This window comes from Macaca fascicularis, chromosome 9 (assembly GCF_037993035.2).
Source record: "Macaca fascicularis isolate 582-1 chromosome 9, T2T-MFA8v1.1".
NCBI lineage: Eukaryota > Metazoa > Chordata > Mammalia > Primates > Cercopithecidae > Macaca > Macaca fascicularis.
This window is the reverse complement of record NC_088383.1, coordinates 18,795,938-18,822,572: the sequence shown is the minus strand read 5'-3', so window position 1 is coordinate 18,822,572 and position 26,635 is coordinate 18,795,938. Positions and strand designations below refer to the sequence as shown.

Below are 26,635 nucleotides of genomic sequence, written 5' to 3'. Positions count from 1 at the left end.
ATTATTTTCAGAGTTCAGCTTACACACAATCCACACTGTCTGAGTCCAACTGGGAAAAAACAGCCTTAAGAATCTTCCAGCTCCTGAACCCTGATGAAAACCTCAAGCAAGTGCAATCACATAAACTACAACCACCTAAACCAAAAACAAATGAATAAATGAACAACACGGAAACTGCTCTTCTCTACCCAATACCTCCTCCCGGCTCCACCAAAAAATATCCTTGCTATTTTAGTACAGTACTAAAGAGATACACACAACTTATCTCGTTGAGTATGTGTTTGGGTGGATAATGTGAGAGTGTGAAATACAATACTCAGCAACCCTGTCAAACACAGACTGTTTTCTGAAATAAGACATTTAGTCTGAGATATATGTTGCACGGAGTCCAAAATATTTTCTGTGAAACTGCAGCTCTGAATTATAATGAAAAAGATTTGTGTAAAGAATTTGTAAACCATACTCACTCAAGCATTTCTTCTCATTCCATATTTCTGTCTTTTATCTTTGAGGGGAAAAAATTAGATAGTTAGCTAGCTAGACAGACAGAAGGAAAGGGATTGCCTTAGCGTAATTCACCACATACTGCTTTGACACTGCAGCCACTGCTTCTATTGGAACTTCTTCAAGTCGAACTTGCTTTGTTCTTATCAAGAAAATGAAAAGCAACTTGATTGCTATTATTTGAGGTGTTGAAAGGAGTTGTTTGTGCTCAGAAACCTTTCCAACAGTTGCCCACTTACTTTTTTTCGTTTTGTTTTTGAGACAGATTCTCACTCTTTTTGCTCAGGCTGGAGTGCAGTGGCGCAATCTCGGCTCACTGCAACCTCTGCCCCCCAGGTTCAAGTGATACTCCTGCCTCAGCCTCCTGAGTAGCTGGGATTACAGGAGCCCAATACCATGCCCGGCTAATTTTTGTATTTTAAGTAGAGATGGGTTTTCACCATGTTGGCCAGGCTGGTCTTGAACTTCTGACCTCAGGCAATCCGCCCGCCTCGGCCTCCCAAAGTGCTGGGATTACAGGTGTGAGCCACTGCACTCAGCCTACTTCTTACTTCCTATTTGTTTCTAAGTTGGAGTATTGGAAACTCCACCCTATCCCAAATACTATGCCATTTCTTATTCTTTTTTGAATGATTGACTTTCTTGAGAATCTAGCTGTTTTCTTTCCAGAAAAATAAAGGCACAAAACAAACATGACATTTTGCCCTGCAATTTGGGGGCCTTCCTAGATCCCTTAATGCCATCCAAGGAGTCCCATCCAGTGATTCCAGGTAAAGACTTCTGCTCGTGGGCAATCTCATAAAAAAGTGAAGGTGAGCTGGCAGTGTGGTACCTGTGCGAGACACTGATATGGTTTGACTGTGTACCCACCCAAAACTCATCTTGAATTGTAGCTCTCATAATCCCCATGTGTTGTGGGAGGGACCCAGTGGGAGATAATTGAATCACGGGGACAGTTTCCCCCATACCGTTCTTGTGGTAGAGAATAAGTCTCATGAGATCTGATGGTTTTATGAGGGGAACCCCTTTTGCTTGGCTCTCATTTTTCTCTCTTGTCTGCCACCATGTAAGATGTGCCTTTTGCCTTCCACCATGATTATGAGGCCTCTCCAGCCCCGTGGAACTGTGAGTCCATTAAACCTCTTTTTTTATAAATTAACCCAGTCTTGGGTATGTCTTTATCAGCAGTATGAAAATTGACTAATACAGATGTAAAACCTCACAAATATTTCACAATACACCTCAAACTTTAAGGCAAAATTGTTAAGTGAAAAGAAATCATTAAAGGGAGAAAAGGATATTCTGAATTCTGATTTGCAATAGTATTAGTGGCTTTGATCGTTGAATTCTGATTGAGTCCATGTTATGGGGAAGATCTGGCAAAATCATTATGGTAAAAAATTCATTTTACACACAGCATTTTAGCAACACTCCTTTTCAAAATAGTTCATGAGTTTCATTTAAAGAATTTCTCTACAAGTAATATCATAAGCGTCAAGTTAAAGTGTAAAGTGAGTGGATAAATACATCTCATTTAAAAGCAAATTTATACTAAGATCACCAAAATGCAAATCTATTAAAAATAGACCTTGTCTTTAATGTTTATTTCACATTATCTAAGTACATCCAGTTATGCAAATTTACATTTTTATTTCACATCCTTGTATTCCTGATATACATATAACAGGACAAAGAACACATTTGCAATACTCAGCCTGTAAAACTCTTGGGGGAAACAAGATTCTCAGCTGCCTTATTTTTCTGCACATGTACAAATAAAGTTCTAAATAATTGGAGTAGAAATAAAAACTGGTAAAAGAGAAAACTGACTACATTTTTATGCCACCTGAGGATATTTGTACCTGATTTTTCAAATGGTCTTCTACTTGCCGAGTAACAATTGAATAGGTAACACATTTTCAGAGCTCCTTAAAATATGCCAAGAAGCCTCATCGTTTCTAGAGTGCTTAAAATCCACGTGAAGCTGACATCAGCTACACATCACTAGTGCCTAGATGTTGGTATTGTGGTGCTGTGCGTTTATCTAAGATATTTTAAAAGGTAGTAATCAGCATTATTATCCCTCTTTTATGAGAATATCTTGCCAGGCTAGAAAACAAGCAATTATTTCTTCAATTAGGCAAAGAAAAAAAGGACAGAACAGTACAATTCAGTACTCATTTTAAAGAAAACAATCACATCGAACTAAAAATTTTTAATTTCAGTTACAATTTTATGACATTCAAATATCTCAGAATCGCATTGAGGTACTAGATGACTGCGTGTTCATTCTGTTCAATGTTGCCCACGAGATCTTTCATATCACTAGTTCCTGGGCTTGACTGACTATTGAAATACAGAGTGTTTTCAAAGGCGCCCTCTTGAGGTAGGTGCACACGTCTTTTCTTATAAAAGAAATAGGCAGCAAGGCCAGCACCCGTTAAAATCAGGAGGATCACAATGATGACTACTCCAGCCACACTGGAAGACGGTTTGGAAGGGTCCATCTTCCTTGTGTCAGCTATAAATAAATAAAATCATTGCGGAAAAGGTGGAGGGAAGCAGAGGGTTGAATGCTATGCAGAACTTTGCTTGTTGAAAAACTAAAAGGCATAAATATTCTTTCAAGTGACATTTGTCAAACAGAAACGAAAGATGTGAAAACAAGAGTCCCTTTGGTATAGAGGATTATTCAGAATAGTAAGATGATTATTCAGTTGCAAGAATAATCCATCTGTCTATGTAGCAGTGTGCTAGCTCATCAATATATTAAAATATATATACCTTATTTCAAAATAATTTAAGGCTGTTAAATATATGGTATAAGAAGATAAATAGATTAGTAATGATATTAAAAGAAAATGAAAAATGAAGAGAAAAAGAAAATAAGAATACTGAAAACTTGAACTCATGGATGTAATTAGTAAACAAATAGCACTCATGACGTTAATAAGGAGGTTACAGGAAAGCCATAAATCTCACTTTCAGTTTTTTTTAAGCAGTCAATAAAATGAGTGAAATGGGATCAGTTACCTAATTCAAGTAGTCTATAAAAATTAAAACAAAAAAATTCTAATAAAAGAAAAAAAACCCACAGAGATTTTTAAGAGAAATTTCTTCCATGGGTTCAAGGCAAATTCTACTGAGAGAGCAGGGGAGTTGGAAGGGATTACTATTATGCCTTTCAGAACAAACAGTCCAAATGTATTACTAATACAGAACTTGAAATTTTGCAGTGGCCTTACCTTTTGTTGTAAGTAATTCATGAGTAGGTTTAGCATCAATAACTGTGTATAAAAAAATAAATAAATATTTATAAAAACCCAGAATAATTGCAGGTAGATAGCAAATATTATTGGCTCACAAATACATGGAATCCTCCACATGTGATCTGTGCTTGACATGATATATGATATTCTGATATGATAGATATAAAAATACAGGTAGAAAAAAATCTGTATCTTTATCTATGTGTCTACCTATCAATCATCTATCTATCTCTCTGTCTGTCTAACCTATAGCAGTCTCCTATGGCTGTATGGTGAGTTTGAGTATATTAGAAGATCTGGAAATGTGATTCTCCAAGTTGCATTTGAGCCAATGATACTCACCCTTAAAATCTACCAATCTACCCATAATTAAAATATTCAAGGCTAGGGGTTTTGAAATTAGCCCGCTGAAGCCTAAGATGTTACAAAGCATTTGAATGAAAAGTAAAATAAGACTCCAGGTCTGGAGCGGTGGCTCATGCCTGTAATCCCAGCACTTTGGGAAGCCGAGGAGGGCGGATCACCTGAGGTCAGGAGTTGGAGACCAGCCTGGCCAACATAGTGAAACCCCGTCTCTATTAAAAATACAAAACTTAGCTGGGCGTGGTGGCGTGCACCTGTAATCCCAGCTACTTGGGAGGCTCAGGCAGGAGAATTGCTTGAACCCAGGAGGTGGAGGCTGCAGTGAGCAGAGATTGTGCCACTGCACTCCAGAGTGGGCAACAGGGCGAGACTCTGTCTCAAAAACAAAAACAAAAAACAAACAAACAAAAAAACAAAAACAAAAACAAAACAACTCCAACATTGCACCAGAGAGTGTGGTGTGTCTTAGAACAGTTAGAGAAGGTTAAAGACCTGCCAAATTTTAAAATGGTAAACTCTACCCCATCTCTACTAAAAATACAAAAATTAGCTGGGCATGGTAGTGTGCTCCTGTAATCCCAGCTACTCGGGAGGCTGAGGCAGGAGAATCACTTGAACCCAGGAGGCAGAGGTTGCAGTGAGCTGAGATAGCACCAAGGCCCTCCAGCCTGGCGACAGAGCAAGACTCTGTCTCAAAAAAAAAAAAAAAACAAACAAACAAAAAAACAACTCTACTATCTAATCAGTAATTTATTGGGAGGGATATTATGCGACATGGCATGGCAACGAAATAATTTTAAATTCCAAATAGAGGTACCTTGTGAGCACTCAACACTATCAATTCCCCGGTCCGTTCCTTTCACGGTCTCGCTTTCCATCTTAAAAGGAGACTGAATTAGTCTGACATGACTCATTCCACAATCAATTCTGATCCCTCTCCAGAACCTTGGTCTCCTCTGGTTTGGGCTGGTACTGGCTTTACCACCTTTTCCCTCAAGCAGTAAGGCTTTGCAGATGAGCTCTCCTGACTGTTTTCAGCTTGGCAAATCCTTCAGATATCCCATTACAAATGCATTGATAAGCAAAAATCATTACAACAGTTAAGCAGACAGAGAGTGTCTCTCAATCACGCAGAGCTGCAAACAGTAATGAACTGCAATGGCAGAATGGATTTTTCACGGATGAAAAGAGAGAGCTTGCAATGGCCTCATAATCGCATTATGATTCCATACCTGATATCTTACCATTTGAAAGAAATGGCAGTGATTTGCACCATGCAATGAACTTCTTACTTACTTTTTGGTCTTTTACAAATATATCCTTTGTAGGAAGAACAGTGAATATTACTCCAAAACCCAGAAGATGCATGTAAAGCTACACAATCGTTCCGTTCACCGGAGGGATCTCCTGTGTTCCAGTTGACAAAGGAGACTGGACTATTATTTATCCACAGCCACATTCCTGATCATCAGATAAAACGAATAAAGACAAAAGTTAAATATAACCCGTCTTAAAATAAGTTCAGCCAATTTATGCAAATTTCTAAGCATATTCTTTTATACTAGAATCAACAGTCATTTATAACCAGACTTAACAGGCGAGACTATAATGACTAATTATTACAGGGAAGGAAACCAAAAAGAATAGGTTTACTATATAGCTTTAGTTAAAAATGTATTTCTAATTAGTACAAATATTTATACTTATCCTTTCCTTAGCATTTTTTTCCTGGCCCCATGAAAACATAGAAAATGCTTTTCAAAGCTTCTGAAACTATCTCAGCTACAAAAGACATTTTTTAATTAGCAACTTTGAGGATAGCATGATATGAAAGTCATTTTAAGTTTCAGTTCTTAAATAAAAATATGAGTTTGAATTTTCAAATTCTTCATGAATTAATCATTTTTGAGGCAACACATTTTGGAAACGAAATCTTGTTTTACATATAACATTTTACAATATTTGTGATTAAATAAGCATGCTGCAAACATTACCTTCAACATTTCTGAACAATCCTATCCAAAAATTGGTTTTACTTTTAAGTGGCTCAACCCGATATGACAGAAAACTGGATTCTGCAGCACTTTCAATGGAAACCAGAGAGGAACCTGGAAAGCATAAAAGGATAAATGCAATAGCTGCACATTTAAGTAGCTGAAAATATTTTTGTAAACAGCACTGCTATTAAGAGCAACAAAAATCAGTCTAACATCTGCACGTAAGGGGAAGAATTTCAAAGGGCAGATGTTTGTCTTCTCAGAATTTTAGTTTTCATTCTGAAATATGTTTTTAAGCATCATTAGCATCATTTGAGTACAAGCACTGAACTAGTTCCTGCAGGATATTCAAAGATTAGTAGGATGTAGAATATGTCTTACAAAAGTTATGGTTCAGTGGCCAGTAATAAGAGTACAAAGAAATATTATAGAAGGGGAATTAAGTGTCATATGCTATGGACATGTCAATATTCATTCTTGGTGAAGCAGCTAAAAGGGAGGATAGAGGAAACAGAATTTCAGTAGAGAGAAGAACAAGATTTCAAGTAAAAAGGATAGAAAATAATTCCAGGAAAAAGAGGTGATAAGAGGAAAGACAAAGAGGAAGGGAAGCATCAGGAACAGAGAGAACTTGGTTTGACTGGAGTGTGGCACCAATCTGGTCCATCGGCCCCACCACCCCCCCCAAAAAAAAAGACATGAGTTAGGTCGCATTACAGAAGGCTGGAGGTTGGTATTAAGGGCAATGTGGTGATAAAGAACACTTAGTTTTTTTTCAGGCAGCTGAATGATGCAATAACCCATCGTCTTGCTTTGATTGGTCCTATACATAACAGTTAGATTCTCCACTTAAGAATGGTCCTATATTAGCTATTATTAGAATCCAGCTGTTGTGTACAGGACCAGTCAAAGCAAGGAGATAAAACAGGAAGACCAGTTAGATGGCTATGGAGGTGACAACCCACATTACATTGTGAACATTAAATTTTAGAGTAAAAATCTCTAGCTTTTTAATAATAACTAATATCTTTTAAGTGTTTCATGCCGAACATTTTGCTTTGGACTTTACGAGCATTAACCCATTAAATTTTTACAATCACTTCGTTAAATATGTACCATCTTTGCCCCATTTTATAGATAAGGAAACTAAAGCACAGAGGATGAGTAATCTGCCAAGATCCTAGCACTAGCAGAGGGAAGCTCATGCTATGACCCAGGCTTTCTGAACCTTGAGGGTCCGCACCTAACCATATGCCTACATCCCATATTACTGAGTTCTGAATTGTCGCCTTGTTTTCACTGCATGATTACATAATCCATTATTAAATATATTTCACAAACATTAGCCATTTCAAAATATTTGTGACTCACATTTTGAGAATGAGAATGAGAAGCATTCATTTTATTTACCAGAAAAGAGTCACCTAAAATGGAAAACAAAGTTCCTACTTTTTTTTCAAAAAAATACTTAGCGATATGAAGAAAAACATTTTTTTAATTACAAAAGTTCAAAGATGGCATCAGGTGGCATCATGAGAAATGTTGACTTTCGAAAGAACCTGGAGGATATGAGGCTATAACCTGTGCATATCACTGTTGGATGAAGAACTCTTGAGTGAGGGCATTAAAAACATGAAGTAAAAATAATTCAGTAAAATATTTAATGGGATTTAACTGACTTTTAAATATACCCTAAAAATAAACTTTATTTGACATTTTTTACTTCGGGGGAAAAATCATTCATCTTTGTAGTGTCTATTTGAGTTTTGTTTTATTTGTCTTCACAAAACAATAACTAAATAGAAATACTTTTCTATTAATGGTAAAACAAAATGGTTCCTGGGCACTCGTAAAACTTCAGCTTATCAGTGATAAGAGGTGAGTACAACGCTTGGAATAACTGAGAATGAGAATCCTAACAATTTAGAACATGAAGTCTGAAAGGAAGAAACCATTTAGAACATGCTGTTTTCTACCTGAATTCTCTAAATTCTTTAAAATTTGAGGCTACAAACTTAGAGATCACATTTGGGAAGCATGATATTGGCCATTCTGTTATAAAATACATCATTAAAAGTATAAACAGGTATTTTTACATTCTTCATATATTTCATGTATAGTGTCAATGGAGCCCAGAATAGATGGTTACAGCGTTTTCCTTCAGGAAATGTGGCACTCACCCATTCGAAGACATTCCAGAGAAGCTTGGCCCCAGTTTCTTGTATATGAGGACTCAATATAGTAACAGTGACCATGGAAAGGAATCCAGGCCGTGTGATCTGACTCCGGACATCTGCCAGGCAGTTGTGGGGGTTCAGTAGCAGGGATTTCTGTTAATAAAAACACATTTTAAACAAAGCAAAACCTGAAGTTCCTGTAGTATGTAGCATCATATATTAGCAGCTACAACAATTGATCATTGATCATTATTTTTTAAAAAATCTTCCAATGATTATCATTCGGATCACCATATTTATTACTGGGTTTCTTTTTATCAATTTTTCCACTTTGAATATATTTCAATAGAATGTGCTACAGTATAGTGGCAGTCAATTACACTCATCGTTAAGACAACACATCCATAGATACCTACAAAGATAAATGTTTTAAAAGTCACCACAAAGTAATTTGTAAAGTGACTTCCTTTTTTAAGTCCCTGTTTTCCTTTTCTGGGATCCTAATCCCTATAACCCTTTCTTAGCTATTAGTAGCACCTGGGATATAACTAAATGCTATATTTAGAATTCTAGTATGGTGTCCATCATTGACTGTAATGAATCTACATGTATTCTGGTAAAATTTCTTTGATATAGATGTGTTGTCAATATCAAATGTAAGCAAAATTTCCTGGGGAAATGTTTATCTCCATTATTTTGATCTACGTATATTGGTTTATAAAGATAGTCTTTTGTTAAGTGAGGCAGTATGTTTTATATTATTCTTAGCTATCCAAGATACATTACTGTTTAATAATATCAACAGTGGTAAGTAGTAGCTTATTCAGAAAATTTCAGATCCCCTGATTGTTTTTACATATTCAATTACCATCTGATCTTTTGCAGAGAAAGTAAAAACTTTCATTGCAATATGCTGTCTTCCAGTAGCCATCGAGATCCAGATAAGCACATGCTGATTTCAATTTAGGCTCATCAGCAGCCCAGTTAGTGTACCTCACCCTCCACTTATCAGTCCAGGTGTACTGACTATCAGTCTGCAACAACAAAAACAAGCATGAACACGCAGCCTTGCTTCACTTAGAAAACACTAAAAGAACCAATCCAAGAATACAAAGTATATTTAAGACTGTGATTTGACATAGAACCTGGAACGTTTGAGAATAAAAAGAACACTATAAATCATTTCTGTCCACTCAAATTCAGTAAATGCAGCGTTTCTTAGAAACAGTTATTTCTTAGAGATCCCCAGGAATACATCCTTGGAAGTAATTTCAAAAAATACTGACAAAAAATATATATCTCTTATTCCATGAAACTCTCTTTGTTTGCAGGTTTTCAGGGCAAAAGAAAAGTTTTATCTTCACAAAGAATAAGATAGTTCTTATATGATTACTGAAATTATAATAAAAATTAAGTAATTTTCATTAAATTCATGGTCCCCTGAGAGAAATACTAATCTCTTCATATCTTCTCGTTATTCTGCTGTTGAAACAGCACCAATGGTAAATGGCTTAGCTAAGGTCATATGGGTATGGAAGAGAGAAGCCTTGGTCTCTTGATGTCTAGTGAGGCAGTCTTTCAGCTATATTCTAGTGAGATGGTCTTTCAGCTATATTCTAGTGAGGTGGTCTTTCAGCTATATGACATCATATATATATGATGTAAAAAGTCAATCGTTTTAGTCTACTTGCACAGTCTCTTTCTTTCTGTCTGTCTTTTTCTTCCTTCCTTTCTTCTTTCTTTCTTCTCCTTTTTTTAAATTTTTTTTCAGAGAAGTCTCACTCTTGTCCCCCAGGCTTGAGTGCAATGGCTCGATCTAGGCTCACTGCAACCTCCACCTCCCGGTTTCAAATGATTCTCCTGCCTCTGCCTCCCAAGTAGCTGGGATTAAGGGGTCTGCCACTAAACCTGGCTAATTTTTGTATTTTTTAGTAGAGACGGGTTTTCACCATGTTGGTCAGGCTGGTCTCGAACTCCTGAACTCAGGGGATCCGCCTGCCTCGGCCTCCCAAAGTGCTGGGATTACAGGCGTGAGCCACTGTGCCCAGCCTGCACAGTCCATTTCTTATTAAATTTAGTGAAACAAATTTATGATCACATACAAAATATTGATAAACATCAAACATATTATTTATCAATAATATCCTTTTAATAGTCTAATAGAGATTTTACAGGTATTGTCTAAGAATAGATGATAGATAACATTAATCAGAGGTAGCTGAATTTTTCAAAGATTCAAGCAATTATCACCCTTTTGACTGCATTATTTAATTTACCAAGCCAATTGCCAAAAATCCAGTGACAAAAATTAGAAGTATGTGTTATCTCAAATTAGAATTTTGTAGTATTATACCATGTTTAATCAAATAATGCTTGTATAATCATTAACTCTATAGACATAAGGAAGGTAATACTGTTGTAGTGATAAATATTGCTATAATGAAAAACTAAGCTTTCAAAAAATAAAAGCTCACTTTAAACTCATAAGAGAATTGTGAACATGTCTGTGAGAAGAAAACAAATGACTTATCAAATGACTTAATTATAAAAACTTAGTCAACAGGGACATAAAAATGTCTTGCCTAAGTTTAATCACAGAAATCATTCTGGAACTACTTACTTTTAAATATACACTTCCCTACTTAGGAGATACTCATTGTATAAATTGCAAATTTCTCTCTCTGCATCATGGCCTTGGAAGCTCTATAACATCTGACACTCATCTACTCTCCAGTTTATCTCCTATTTTTTTCCCCCTTCTTGATATTCCTTCCTTATGTTCTACCATCCTAGACTGTATCTATAAACTTTGACTTTTTCTGACGAACCTTCTTGGTCCTCCCCACTAGCCCAACTGGTTCCTTTTCTCTCTTCTCATGACACTTTCTATATGCCTCTCTTTGATACGTCTTCTACTAGGAAGCTTGCTGGTTGGCTAGCTAGAAGGATGAATAGAGGGAGGATAGATGGATGACCAGGCATCAGAGACAACTCCTTTTAGGAATAATTTGGCAACTCTGTCAGCATTCTTAGTTTTGTGCTTCATCCCTAGTTTTGTCCAAACTTTGTCTATTATGGAATACAAGGAACGGACTGCAATGAAATATTTCTCACAAATGGATGGGAGCTCCACAACCTCAGAACCTACAACAAGTCTAGAATGTCTTGCCACAAAAAATAAAAAGTGTCCCCATCACTGGCAACTGTGTCCCTAACCTGCTTTCTTAATTCTCATGCCATAGTTATAGTCATAACCTTGGAAGCAATAAGTGAATAAATTAAACTGTTGAGATTTCGAATATAATTTTTATAGACTAATGCAATAGGAGAGTTAACATTCGTCAGATAATTCTTACTTTGATTTCTGACACACATCACCAGCTTGCCAGATTCTTAAAGGCATCACATCCCTGAAAGATTGGATCTTGTTGACGTTAGTATCATTCACGTGGCCTAGCACAGTCTCTTACACATGACGAGTATTCAACAGAACAAACAGAAAGAGAATCATATTCAACCATAATTTACTGATCATGTCAAGTTGCACATATTTCCAGCATCTTACCAAGTTACTGTTCAGGGCAATCCACACACGTTCATTAGATGTTTCCATCTGCAGCCACGCAAATGCATTACTGTAGGGATCCAGAATGCTAGCTATAAGGGAATTGTGAAGCTTGCAGTATATCTCTGCTTCATGCCATTGAAATTTTTGTCTCATGAGTGAATAGCTGCTTTTGCCATATTTAATAAAGCCATCTGTTTGAATTGTTGCTGGAGGATTAGTCAAGGAAGGATCTAGATAAAAACATTATTTTCATTAGCATTATCAATAAACAGTAATTGAGCCCTATCAGTAATGACAAGTGGATCTCATCTATCAAAAAATAAGCAAAATAGCATAACTTCAAACATTTAGCTATTAGAATGTTTATTATTAGCTATAAATGTTATTAGCTATTTTATAAGCCATTTCACACTAGAAAACAAACATTTTTTCATCAGTATCCCCGATCAAATTAAATTAATTCCAAACTATATTTAGAATATTAAGGCAAATATATGATCAAGTTTCTAAACTAACAAACAAAACATATGACAAATTCAATCCAATCTAGTATCTTGATGAAAGAAATGTCGTAGTTTAATCCCACAAATTAAAGAACATAGATGACTGCGTCATTGTTAATCTTTATTTTTCCATGTAGGTTAAAAGTCAAGGTCAAGAAAAGTCTTTCTCTTCCTCCCTCATTTTTTCTACTTGATCCATGAGTTTGTATCTGTTTGACTTCGCTTTTGAGTAATGCACCTTCGGGTGACGGGTTTAGGTTCAGGAATGAAGCCATACACAAATCCCTGGCTTGTTTAACCTTGATCTCAGGATCAAGCTTTACTCTTGATGATTTTCTATGCCCTTCGCCTAGGGGTAAAGCCTCCCATAATCTTATCCAAACTGGCCTAGGGGTTAGAGCCCCTACAAGACAAATCGCTTCAGCTTTCTGATCTTTTGTCTTCAAGCTCCTAGCATGTGTTTCTAATCACTGCATTGTGCCCCCTGAACTCTGAGCCACTCCGTGTCAAGACCCCCAAAAGAGCTTGTTTCTGCCTGTCTTAACTGATGCCTTAGAAGTCAGCAAATAACAGCCAGAGGATGAAATCTGATGTGTTGTCTGTCTTTGTATCCTATGAGCTACAAAAGTTTTTTAAATGGTTGGGGATAGAGGCGAATCAAAGAATAATAATATTTCATGACGTGTAAATATTACATGAAATTCAAATTTGTGTCCATAAATAAAGTCTTACTGGAACACGGCCACATTCATTCGTTTATGTATTGCCTGTGACCATCTGTGACCACAGCAGAGTTGAGTATTTGCAGTAGAGACTGTATGTCCTGCAAAACCTAAAATATTTGAATCTGGTTCTTTTCTCTGGTCTAGGGATCTAGATATTCTGGCTTACCAGTGTGTATCCTGGCCAATTCTCCAACGTGTCCCATTTTATGCCTCATGACCTGCCATCGGCCTTGTCCTGCACTACAGAAGTGCCAACTTCTATGTTTCATTTCATTTCATTTTATTTTATTTTAGAGTCAGGGTCTTGTTCTATTACCCAGGCTGATCTTGAACTCCCGTCCTCAAGCAACCCTCCTGCCTCAGCCTCTCAAAGTGCTAGAATTACAGGCATGAGCCACCACACTTGGTGATAATTTATAGTTTATAAAAGTTTATATGCTACCTTTTTTCACTTTAATACTGTGAATCTTTCCTTAAGTCATTGAAAATTTGCAAGCAATTTTTATTTGTGGCAACATATTCTGTCATGTATGTGTATAAGGAAAAGAAAGAGAAGATTTTAAAATAAGTGTGTGAATCACCATTCACTTCTGGAAGGAGTGTCCCCTCTTGGCCCAAAGAACAGAGGCAAAGATGGTATGCTTTGGTATTACTGGTGACCTAAGATTCTGGTGCTATAGAGTGTAGTATAGGGAGAAAAATGACATGCACTGGGATGGCTTTTGGATTAAGAAAAGGTTAGGATTTCTGGAGTACTTCTCAACCATCTGAAAATATCTTAGATGGTTTTCAATTATTGTCATGAGTTGACATTACTTCCCTGATTTCCTAAATAGTATAGAAAAATTCATTAGGTCTGGGAGAATAAGGACCTTCCAACTCAAACCCATCCTTTAAGAACTCTCTACTCAGGATGACAGCAGCCCTCCCCACCTTCAACCCTCTTGTCTAATCTATTTTTAAATTTCTGACCTTTTTGTGTAGCTATGAGGTAGGAGGCAGGACTCGCTCCAGACCAGATTGAAGACTGGCTGAAACCTCTCCATAAGGCACACCCACCACTGCTGTGGCAGCCCTCAGAAGTTAACATTCCTTTTCCAAAAATTTGGATGTAATTAAAAGTGGGTATAAATATGAGTGCAGAACTTAATGTCTATGGCATAAGCTCTGCTCCACAAGAAGCAGTATGTCTGCTGCTGCTGTGCACTGTTTCTTTAATAAAAGTTGTCAACACCACCAGCTCGCCCTTAAATTCCTTCCTGAGTGAAGCCAAGAACCCTTCTGGGCTAAGCCCCAGTTTTGGGGCTCACCTTCCCTGTCAACTAGGCATTTTTATTCTAGTTTCTCTAGAAACGAAAATGTATTTAAACAACATCTTAATTGACAGCAAATATCTGCATATTGTGTTATTTTCATTTAACCATATTCTGGCTTTCTAAGATGAAAAAAGAAACTCAGATCATATATCCACATGTTTAAGGCACACAAGATACAGGACAAATAATGAGGCATATAGGATGCTTTATGCCAAAAGTTCTCAAATTACCTGAATTAAACGGAAGTATTCCTATTCTGACATTTTAAAAAGGTACAGGCAAGCAAATATCCCAAATTTCTAATAGAAAGTTTTAGTGACAGGTTTAGTCTGCCCAAAACTGTCTGGTTAAAAAAAAAAAAAAAAAGAAAGAAAGCAGATTCCTGAATTAAGTACAGAAAATATCACCCTTTTTGTCTGTCACAGGCTTCTATGGATTAAAGCAACAATCAAACCTGTTGCTATGGAAGGGAATGATCATATATTTTATTTGTTTGTTTTTGTTTTTATTTTATTTTTGTGAGACAGGGTCTCACTCTGTCACCCAGACTGGAGTGAGTAGCATGATCATGGTTCACTGTAGTCTCAGCCTCTCTGGCTCAAGTGATCCTCTCACCTCAGCCTCCCAAGTAGCTGGGACTACAGGCACAAGTCACCACACCTATAGTCCCAGTTAGAAAAGGAAAATAATTTTGTAAAAGTACAAAATAATTTTTGTATTTTTTGTAGAAATAGGATTTCACTGGGTTACCCAGGCTGGTCTCAAACACGGGGGCTCAAGCAATCCACCCACCTCAGTCTTCAAAAGTGCTGGGATTACAGGCATGAGTCACAGTGCCCAGCCATGATTATATATTTTAAAGTACATTTAAAAACATAGCTCTTCATCAGGACAAATAGCTAATGCATGTGGGGCTAGGTGATAGGTTGATAGGTGCGGCAAATCACCATGGCACATGTACACCTATACAACAAACCTGCATGCTCCGTACATATATCCCGGTACTTAAAATAAAATAAAATAAAATAAAATAAAATAAGTGAGGTTGGGCACAGTGGCTTACTCCTGTAACAGCACTTTGGGAGGCCGAGGCAGGCAGATCACCTGAGGTCAGGAGTTCAAGACGAGCCTGGGCAACATGGAAAACCCCATCTCTACAAAAAATACAAAAATTAGCCAGGCATGGTGGTGCGTGCCTGTAATCCCAGCTACAAAGCAGAAGAATTGCTTGAACCCAGGAGGCGGAAGTTGCAGTGATCTGAGTTCATGCCACTGTACTTCAGCCTGGGCAACAGAGCGAGACTCTGTCTAAAAAAAAAACAAAAAGAAAAAAAAAGTGAAAAAAAACCCCAGCTCCTTCAGGAAGGTGAGGTTTTGGTAGAACTTACCAGATCGTGTCTGGCATATGTAGCCTCGTTTACCGTCACAGGTATCATCCATCCATTTTCCGGCTTCGTTTGATGCACCTCCAATAATAACAACACAGTCAGCCTGTATATTTATGGAGAATGAAAAAGAAAACAATCATGAATCAATGACTATTGAAATCAATTCATTAATATGCAAAAAATCTTCCATTATCCCTGATTTCCAAATTTTAAGATTGTCCTAATTTAAAATATGCTGAATCCATCATTACTTTCTACCCAAGTGTACCTACTATGCATATCCTCCGCATTTGAACTCTCGCTATATGAATTGAAAACCCAACCGATTTGGATAAATTTTGGAGACAGGCCTTAGAAATTTTGCTATCAGACCTTTTATTAATCACTTTCAAAACTTAGAAACCAAAGAAACTAGGAGAACGCAGTATCTTCTCCATACACACTACTAGTATCCAAACGCAAAAGTAGGCAACATCTTTTTAAAGGGAAATGAGCACAATCTATATATTTCATTGCTAAATTTATAAAAGTATTATTACAGATTCATAGTATGTGACTGGTATAGCCAGAAAGTTTCACATCTTATTTATAATCTTACAGGGGAGTATGCCAGGACTGGAACAATATTGTATTTGTTTGGTTGTGAATGTGTTTGCCATTCCAAATCCTTCTTTCCTTTAAGTACTAAATATATCTCAGATTTTTGTTTTTTGGGTTTTTTTTCCCTGAAATGCCATTATTTCCATCTAATCCTCATATCTGGTCCTGTTGGAGTAGAGGTGAGCGAAACACATGCTGCCTGCCCCATTTCAATATGCAATCTGAACTTTAATTTGAAATATGGTATTTTGCTCATGTAAAGTAAGAGAAGGCCAGGCGCAGTGGCTCACAACTGTAATCCCAGCACTTTGAGAGGCCAAGGCGAGAAGATCGCGTGAGCCTGGGAGTTCGAGATCAGCCTGGGCAATATAGGGAGACCTCAACTCTACAAAAAATAAACAAAATTAGCTGGGCATGGTGGTGCATGTCTGTGGTCTCAGCTACTCAGGAGACTGAGGTGGGAGGATCACTTGCGCCTGGGAGGTTGAGGCTGCAGTGAACTATGTCCATACCACTGCACTCCAGCCTTGCTGAGAGAGCAAGACCTTGGGAAGGAAGGAAGGAAGGAAGGAAGGAAGGAAGGAAGGAAGGAAGGAAGGAAGGAAGGAAGGAAGGAAGGAAGGAAGGAAGGAAGGAAGGAAGGAAGGGAGAGGGAGGGAGGGAGGGAGGGAGGGAGGGAGGGAGGGAGAGAGGGAAGGGAGGGAAGGGAGGGAGGGAAGAAGGGAGGGAAGGAAGAAGGGAGAGAGGGGCTGAGGGAAGTCAGAAATAAAGACAAGAGACCTAGTCAAATCATTTTACTTTTTTGCTGGAGCCCCCAAATTTCACTATGTTTATTTTCACAGTTATCTTCATTTTTTTTTGTTTGTTTGTTTTTGTTTGTTTGTTTTTGAGATGGAGTCTCGCTTTCTCGCCAGGCTGGAGTGCAGTGGTGCAATCCTGGCTCACTGCAACCTCTGCCTCCTGGGTTCAAGCAATTTTCCTGCCTCAGCCTCCCAAGTAGCTGGGACTACAGGTGTGTGCCGCCATGCCCAGCTAATTTTTGTACTTTTAGTAGAGATGGGGTTTCACCATGTTGGCCAGGATGGTCTCGATCTCTTGACCTCGTGAACTACCCATCTCGGCCTCCCAAAGTGCTGGGATTACAGGCATGAGCCACCGCACCTGGCCAGTTATCTTCTATTTATGGTGACTATATCAATTTTCCACTTTCTCCTAAAAAGAAGTTTTCTTTTAAAGTAAACTTAAGCAAAAAAATAAAAGGAGTACACTTAAAGAAAATGTTGAGGACTTTAAGTTTCTAGTTTGATATATAAGGAGTTTGGAAGTTGTCACTCCCATCCACAATGCAAGAAAAAGGCTAGAAAAGCTGAAAATCAACAACTTCTTTTAAATGCATTGGAAAATGGAGGTCACAAGACAAACAGCTGCCCCCCAAATTGGAGAAACAGACTGATGGATACAGGGAATCAGAACTGACCAGAGCAGAAGCCCAGGAGCAGAAAACGGGAACCAGTATTGAGGCAGGAGATACTAAATGTCATTGACACATTGCTGGAGGTTCAGTGTGGACCAGTTTGAAAATTAAAAACTATTGGCAGAGGAGTACATGGGGAGGCAGTCCTAGGGAGATTCCAGAGTTTTGTGAGTTTTCCTTCCAGGAGCCCTACCGGATTCTTACAGTGCAGACTGGAGAAAAATCTCCACTTGCTTCCAACAGGAGAGGTGGGAGAAGAGCCATTTTTAAATACGACAGAGCATTCATTCTGTTCTTAATAAGACCAGCACTCAAGAGCGACAACTTTACCCGTGCTTAACTGACTGTGGTTTCACCACATAAACTAACCTAGGAGAAAAGAAATACTCAACTCCAGCCTCTCTAGCTTTCCTGTCTCACCCAAAAGGAAAAAACAATAAAACAAAACTGAGAAGCACTTTTGAAGGTCACAGCACAGATTCCCTAAAAGTTCGAGTCCCCATCCTAGGACTACGAAATACTTCCCCTCCCCAATATCTTACAGCCATATCCTTGGGGCTCCCGTATGACAACAGGCAGATACAGCCGAAGAACTGTGCCTCTCTGACATTATTTAAGAAGTCTTTAGGAGAACCCAAACACAACAGGAGAGACAGAAACAAGGACACCAGAGATTTTAACCTCTGACACCTAAAGCGACAGCAAACAGCAAACACAGCCTAACTCGTAGCTAAATAAACACAAAACCTCACACTAAATGTCTATTTACCTCTGTTCCCTTTATCCACTACATCAGCAGTTCCCAACCTTTTTGGCACCAGGGACCAGTTTCATGGAAGACAAACTTTCCACGGACTGGGGTGGAGGGTGGTTTCCAGATGATTCAAGCACATTATGCTTATTGTGCACTTTATTGCTATTATTATTACATTGTACCATGTAATAAAACAATTATATAACTCACCATCACGTAGAATCAGTGGGAGCCCTGAGCTTGTTTCCCTGGTCAATCTGGTCCCATCTGGGGGTGATGGGAGACAGTGACAGATCATCAGGCATTAGATTCTCATATGGAGTGCGCAACCTAGATCCCGCGCATGCACAGTTCACAATAGGGTTCACGTTTCTGTGAGAATCTAATGCCGCTGCTGATCTGACAGGAGGCGGAACTCAGGCAGTGATGCGAGTGACGGGGAGTGGCTGTAAATACAGATGAAGCTTTGCTCACTCGCCTGCTGCTCACTTCCCGCTGTGAGGCTCAGTTCCTAACAGGTCATGGATTGGTACCCATCTGCGGCCCGTGGGTTGCAGACCCCTGCACTATAATATATACGCAGCTTTCAACATAAAAATATAAGACGCACTAAAAGATTTTTTAAACATAACACACACAGTTTGAAGCGAAGAGCAAGCATAATAAGCAGACTCGGATGTGACAAAGATAGTGGAATTATAAAAAATTTAAACAACTATGAATAATATGCTAAGGACTCTAATGTAAAAAGTGGATAACAAGCAACACTGGGTAGCTAACATAGGCAGAGAGATGAAAATGCTAAGAAAAAATCAAAAGGAAATTCTAGAAATCAAAAACACCTTAACAGAAATGAAGACTATCTCCGATAGGCTCACTGGGTGTGTCCCAGGAAACGAGAGAAAGGAACAGAAGAAGTATTATTTGAAGCAATAATGACTTAGAATTTCCCAAAATTAATGACTGACAGCAAATCACAGATCCAGGAAGCTCAGAGAACATCAGACAGGATAAATACTAAGATACGACATCTAGACACATAATACTCAAATGGCAGAAAATCAAAGATGAAGAGAAAATCTTGAAAGACGCCTGAGGGAAAAAAAACTCTTATCCATAAAGAAGCAAGGATAGTAATTACATTGGATTTCTTTTCAGAAACCATGCAAGCAAGAAGAGTGGAATGTAATATTTAAAGTGCTGAAAGAAAAAACCCACCAACCTAGAATTCTGTCTCCAGTGAAATTATCCTTAAGAAGTGAAAAGAAAACAAAGACTTTCTCAGACAAACAAACATTGAGAAAATTTGTTGCCTGTAAACTTAGCATGAAAGAAATGTTAAAAGGAAAAAAGAAGGAAAATTATATATGTCAGAAACTCAGGTCTATATAAATAAATGAGCATTAGAGAAGAAATAAATGAAAGAAATAGAGAATTTTTCATTTTCCTTATTCTGAATTCATCTAACAGATACCAGTTTGTTCAAACAACTATAGTTGTTGTTAAACAACTATGAATAATATAGTAAGGACTCTAATGTAAAAAGTGGACAACAATGTATTTGGTGATAATGTATTTGGTGATAATAGCTTATAGATAAGTGAAATAAATTATAGCAATGTTACATGGGAGAGGAGGAAGAAGTAGGAGATGCTTTCTTACATGCTATTTGAAAAAGGACTCGAATTAGTTGTAAATGTATACTGTAAACTCAAGAGCAACCACTAAAGAAAGTTTGTTTTTGTTTTTGTTTCAGGCCAAGAATGGTGGCTCGTGGCTGTAATCCCAGTACTTTGGGATGCCAAGGTAGGAGGATTGCCTGAGCCCAAGAGTTCAAGACCAGCCTGGGTAACATAGAAAGACCCCATCTTTATTTATAATAAAAATAAAAAAGAAAAGAAAAAAGTTTTCTTAAAGTATAATTGGTATGCTAGGAGTGGAGAACAAATAAAATCATACAAAATATTGAAGTAAAACCAGAGAAGGCAAGAAAGAGTAGAAGACAAAAAACTGAAATACAGAATAAAAACAGAAAACAATAACAAATATGATAGGTGTTAACCCAGCTATATCAACAATCATTTTAAATATTAGTGGTCTAAATACACAAATTAATAGCGACTCATATTGGTACAAGAAATTCACTTTAAATATAAAGATACACATAAGTTAAAAGTGGAGAAAAATACACTATACTAACACTAATCAAAAGGAAGCTGGACCAGCTATATTAATTTCAGACAGAGTAGACTGTAGGGCAAGGAAAGTTACCAGAGGTAAAGAGGAACATTACATAATGATCTAGCAGACAATTCCCCATGAAGACATAACAGTGCGTATTGCGTATGTGGCCAACAGTAGAGCATCAGAATACATAAAGTGAGAACTGATAGAACTGCAAAGATAAATAGATAAATCCATGATTAGGATTGGAGACCTCAATACTCTTCTATCAAAAATAGACAGATCCAGCAGGCAAAAAATCAGTAAGAACATAATTAAACTGGACAGTACCATCAATCAAACAGATCTCATTGACATCTGTAAACTACTTCATCCAATAACAGTAGAATATATATTCTTCTCAAGATCACATGAAACATTCACCAAGATAGACCATATTCTGAGCCATAAAACATGCCTTAACAAATTTAAAAGAACAGAAAACACATAAAATATTCTCTAAGACCACAATGGAACTAAACTAGAAATCAGTAACAGTTGGAAAATTCCAAAATACCTAGAAATTAAAGAAAATGTTAAGTCAATAATAATACACTAATAGTGATACACAAAGACAACCAAAAAAGGTGACTGCAGTTTTTCTGAATGAAAGTACATAAGAGACGTGTCACTGTGAAGTCAACACATCTTTAACCCATCCCTTGAGCTACAGAGAATCACAGCCTACACTCCTGCCACAGACATCTTGTCAACCTGCAGTGTCTTCATCCCATGTGATACAACTATCAGGCAACCTGAAACTTACATTTCAAAAGTTCTTCACTCACCCCATTTCCTTTCTTAACTATTTTTATCCCCCATTATCCTGGCTCAGAGTCTCTGATCCAGAAAACCTGTTACAATCCAAGCATGTTTCCACCACAAAACACATATTAAAAGTTCTCTCCCATTCTCCTTTTCTAACTATATTCATCTTCTCCATTTTAAAGTCCTGAAACTGTTTTTAAAAAACTATTGCCGGGAGCGGTGGCTCATGCCTGTAATCCCAGCACTTTGGGAGGCCGAGGCGGGTGGATCATGAGGTCAGGAGCTGGAGACCGGTCTGGCCAATGTAGTGAAACCCCGTCTCTACTAATAGTACAAAAAAAATTAGCCAGGTGTGGTGGTGTGCTCCTGTAATCCCAGCTACTCAGGAGAATCACGTGAACCCGGGAGGTGGAGGTTGCAGTGAGCCGAGATCGCGTCATTGCACTTCAGCCGGGTGACAGTGCGAGACTCCATCTCAAAAAAAATAAAATAAAATAAAAAGCATTATGTGTATTTTGATTCCATTTTTGTGAAATATAAACTTTATCTGTTTATATGCACTGCGAAAAAGTCTGGGAGAAAAATTCAACAAAAAATTAGCAGTGTTTTTTTTCTGAATTGGTGAGATTACAGATTTTGTTTGTTGGTTTGTTTTTATTGTTTCTGTCTTTCCTTATGTTCTAAAAACAACAAAAATGTGTATGATAATGAATGCTTTTGATTTACAAGAAATTCACCTCTCATCCATTAAATCTGTCTAAGCAAATACTGTCTCACTCCATTCTACTTTCACCTCTTCAGTAAGTCTTCAGTCCTCACCGGTGTCATGAAAATGAAAGAATTTCTCCACAGAAAATTATTTACCCATCACCAGTTATTTTTTATCTAGAGTAGTAAAAGCAAGTTTATTCAAGAAGTAAAGAAACAAAAGAATGGCTACTTCACAGACAGAGCAACCTACAGGCTGCTGTCTGGCTCCATCACCAAAATGTATTCACCTGGCAAATAGCTACCAAATTATTAATGGTCATAAAAATGCCATGTTGAGCAGGTCATTTTCCAATTTTTGTTGTTGTTGTTGTTGTTTTTTTGCTTATTTGACAAAGTCCAAACTCCATCATAGGGCATCTACATTTCTCTAAATTCTACTTTCCACCTTTTGTAGCTTACTCCGACTTCTTTTTCTGCATAAAACTCCTGCTACATTCAAAGCCATTTACTCCATTTGCCCAAACACATCATGTATCTCTTGCTTGAAGACTGCCCACCTTGACCATCTAACATGGCCTTTTCATCCTTTTGCTAAGTTCTCCTGATTATTATGTTTTAAATTTCTTGAAACAAAACCCTGGATGGGCGTGGTGGCTCATGCCTGTATTCCCAGCACTTTGGGAGGCCAAGGCAGCTGGATCACTTGAGGTCAGGAGTTGGAGACCACCGTGGCCAATATGGTAAAGGCCCAACTCTACTAAAAATGCAAAAATTAGTCAGTCATGGTGGGGGACACCTGTAATCCCAGCTACTTGGGAGGCTGAGGCAGGAGAATCTTTGAACCTGGGAGGTGGAGATTGCAGTGAGCCGAGATCATGCCACTGCACTCCAGCCTGGGCAACGGGGTGATAGACTGAGAGAGTGAAAGAGAGATAGGGAAAAAGAGAGAGAGGGAGAGGGAGAGGGAGAGGGAGAGGGAGGGAGGGAGGGAGGGAGGAAGGACCCATAGCTGATTCTTTTTCATATTTCTTTCCTCCATCATGGACAAAGACAATGTCCAGCACATAGGACACCATAGATGTGTGTCGCCTGATTAAGTCACCACCTTCCACAGTGAGTTTGTTTCCTCTTAGCTGCTACAGTTTTTATAGCTGATCCTGTCATTAGGCATGTTCATTTCTTTCCTATCTTCCTTCTTATATAAGACTTGTGGTCTAGTTTAAGTGTACACACTTTTAAGGTAAAAACAAAATCTTCCATTTCATCACACATTTTACAATCCCTAACATGGTGTTGATGTTGATAAGTTGGTTGTTCAATTATATAAGAAAAAAAGTAGTAAAATAAAGTAGCAATCTGTCTCCCAGGTTGGCGTACAAAAGCATCTGGCACATAATAAGCAGTCTACAAATATTAGCTCATGATCATGATGGTGATGATGATGGATGATGATGATGTGATCTTTAGAAGCAGTAGTAGCTTCCAGGCCTACACCCCAACTACTACAGCAGCTGCAAGGGATAAGGGGAAGGTGACACAAAGAAAGTTGATAACTCTAGGTTGAAGTGTTTCTTTTGACTGCAAGTTAGGCTTAGAATGGAACTGGGTTTCCTGACCCCTCACTATCGCCACTTCCCCAAGCTAAAGATTTTTTAACTGAATATATACTCCCTCCCCCCAAGTCAGCTCAGTCTGAAATAGGTAAAATCTGCAAGCATGGACCAGACCAAGGAGTATTCTGGTAGATTCTTTCATGGAAGAGTAATCAATAAGATGATAACCCTATGCAAGCTGACTGTGTGTAGAGAGGTGACCTGAATCTGATATTTACATCTTCATAAGAAAGACTGCTTCTTCTTCCACCGGGGTAACCTTTCCCCCAGTTTGTGTAATGAACTCCTCGTCCATCCGTCCAAAGGAACGTGTGTTCTGAATTGACATCATTCAGCCCAGTCCAGGCACTGAAAGTGGAGTCCTTCATGTGATAGGTAAGAAATGCTGAAAGAAAATTTCATGAAATAATTTTAAACTTTGAGGGTTAATACTCAAAATATGGAAAATATTCAAAATATATGAATTTCAAAATACTGAGCATGTGATTTGTGTCACTGTTACTTAAAAACACTTACCATGAACACACGAACATTCTAATATCAGCATTGTGTTATCACTTGAGCTTTGGACTTTGAAAAGTTTCATACAATAGAAGTCTAGGTTTTATCTAGGCCATTGAAGACACTTGTGCAAGCTGCACCCTGCCTGAGGGCTCCATTCTGTGCACCCTTATCTGGGTTGTGGCTGCCTACAACCACAACTTTTTCTAATTCATAAAAAGTCACCATATGGATTAGTGGCTGTCCTGATTCTGTAAATAAGATAATCTGATTTATATAATAACCATGGGACAAAGGACTCTTAACCCAGACAGTTCTGAAAAAATAAAAACTGTCATAACAAGAATCATTAGACTGTTGATATGATTTGGCTCTGTTTCCCCACCCAAATCTCACCTGCAATTGTCATAATTCCCACATATTAAGAGTGGGACTAGGTGAAGGTAACTGAATCATGGGGGATGTTTCTCCCATTCTGTTCTCATGATAGTGCATGAGATGAGTTCTTACAAGAGCTGATGGTTTTATCTTTTAACGCTTGGCTTTGCACTTCTCTGTCCTGCCACCATGTGAAGAAGGACATGTTTGCTTCCCCTTCCACCATGATTGTAAATTTCCTGAGGCCTCCCCAGCTACGTGGAAGTGTGAGTCAATTAAACCTCTTTCCTTTATAAATTACCCAGTCTTGGGCAGCTCTTTACAGTAGTGTGAGAAGAGACTAACACAGCTGTCAAATTCTCAGTATCTCAGATTGCCAAACCAAAAGTTTCCCAATTGAGATTCCTCCTGGGAGGTGGGGTAGAAATCCCTGGAGATCAGTTGTCCATCTACTCAGTGTGCTTGGATCCAGGGGACCATCCTGATGCTAAAACGCTCACATCAGGGGCTGGGGATGGTGGCTGGTGCCTGTAATCCTAGTGCTTTGAGAGGCAGAGACAGGAAGATTGCTTGAGGCCAGGAGTTCAAGAGCAGCCTGGGCAACATGGTGACACCCTGTCTCTACAAAGAAATACAAAAATTAACAAAGCATCGGTGGCATGTGCCTCTAGTCCCAGCTTCTCAAAAGGCTGAGGCAGGAGGATTGCTTGAGCCCAGGAGGTTGAGGCTGCAGACAGCCATGGTTGTGCCACTGCACTTCAGCCTGGGCAACAAAGGGAGACCCCATCTCTACACAAATCAATCAATAATAAATTGCTCACATCACTGGATGATACTATAGAATATGGCTTCTTGCTTATCAATTCTGTGACCAAGCGGATGGTGGCAAACATCCAAGAGACATAAAAGGTTGAATTGTACATGTGTCCCTCCCCTTCCCTCGGCCCACCACCAGGCCTCCCATGGCAGCTGCCATCTGGGGCCAGAACCACCACCTGAGCCATTACTTCCAAGACCGACAAGTACCTACTCTACTAAACAACAATTTGCAAACATTTACACTTAAACACGTCTCCTGAATGTAAATAGGAAATAGAATGACTAAGCACTCAGGGTTACTAATAGAAAATACAAAATAGAAATCTGCAGAGATGTAATTATCTGTGTATTCATGAACAAACAAGTTCATGGAATTTCAAGCAATTCCATTGCTATACGCTTACTCTTTCTGCAGAGTAGAAGAGGCAGCTACCATCTCACTCAGAGACTTCTATTTTTCTCAATTAACTAAAGATTTTTTTTAAAAAATTCTTCCAACTTTTTCAGAAAAGAAAAAAGAGCATAAGTACAGCTAGATATGGTGGCTCACACCTGTAATCTCAACAATTTGGGAGGCCAAGGAGGGAGGATCACTTGAGGTCAGAAGTTTAAGGCCAGCCTGGGCAACATAGAAAGACCCTCTCTCTACAAAAAAATTTAAAAATTAGCCAGGTATGATGGTGCACACCTGTAGTCCCAGCTACTTTGGAGGCTGAGACATGAGGATTACTTGAGCCCAGGAGTTGGAGGCTGCAGTGAGCTATAATCACATCAATGCTCTCCAGCCTGGGTGATCAAGCGAGACCCCGTCTCTAAGAAGAAAAGAGCATGGGTAGATAGTTGTTTTGGTTTTGTTTTGTTTTCCAAATAAGACCATAACTTTTGCCTCATCCCCAGCTTGAAATGAAACATGGAAAAGCTCTACCTGCCAAGATTCAGCACTTTTTTCTGCCAACAACCACAATAAGAACTCAACGACGTGTG

At 38.3% G+C, this 26,635-nt stretch overlaps 1 protein-coding gene across 1 annotated transcript in view; it reads right to left on the bottom strand.

Moving 5' to 3' along the window:
* Positions 1–2,076: 2,076 nt before the first annotated feature.
* The window catches only part of MRC1 (mannose receptor C-type 1), a 97,645-nt gene continuing 73,086 nt past the window's right edge, over positions 2,077–26,635 (bottom strand). Inside the window, exons 22-30 of the mRNA XM_005564743.5 lie at positions 24,172–24,338; positions 15,811–15,913; positions 11,876–12,108; positions 9,179–9,344; positions 8,314–8,463; positions 6,131–6,244; positions 5,433–5,597; positions 3,750–3,791; positions 2,077–3,025 (exon numbers count right to left, since the gene is read on the bottom strand). Of these exons, the coding sequence (XP_005564800.3) occupies positions 2,775–3,025; positions 3,750–3,791; positions 5,433–5,597; positions 6,131–6,244; positions 8,314–8,463; positions 9,179–9,344; positions 11,876–12,108; positions 15,811–15,913; positions 24,172–24,338 (1,391 nt within the window). The 3' untranslated portion in view covers positions 2,077–2,774. The remainder of the gene's footprint in view (positions 3,026–3,749; positions 3,792–5,432; positions 5,598–6,130; positions 6,245–8,313; positions 8,464–9,178; positions 9,345–11,875; positions 12,109–15,810; positions 15,914–24,171; positions 24,339–26,635) is intronic.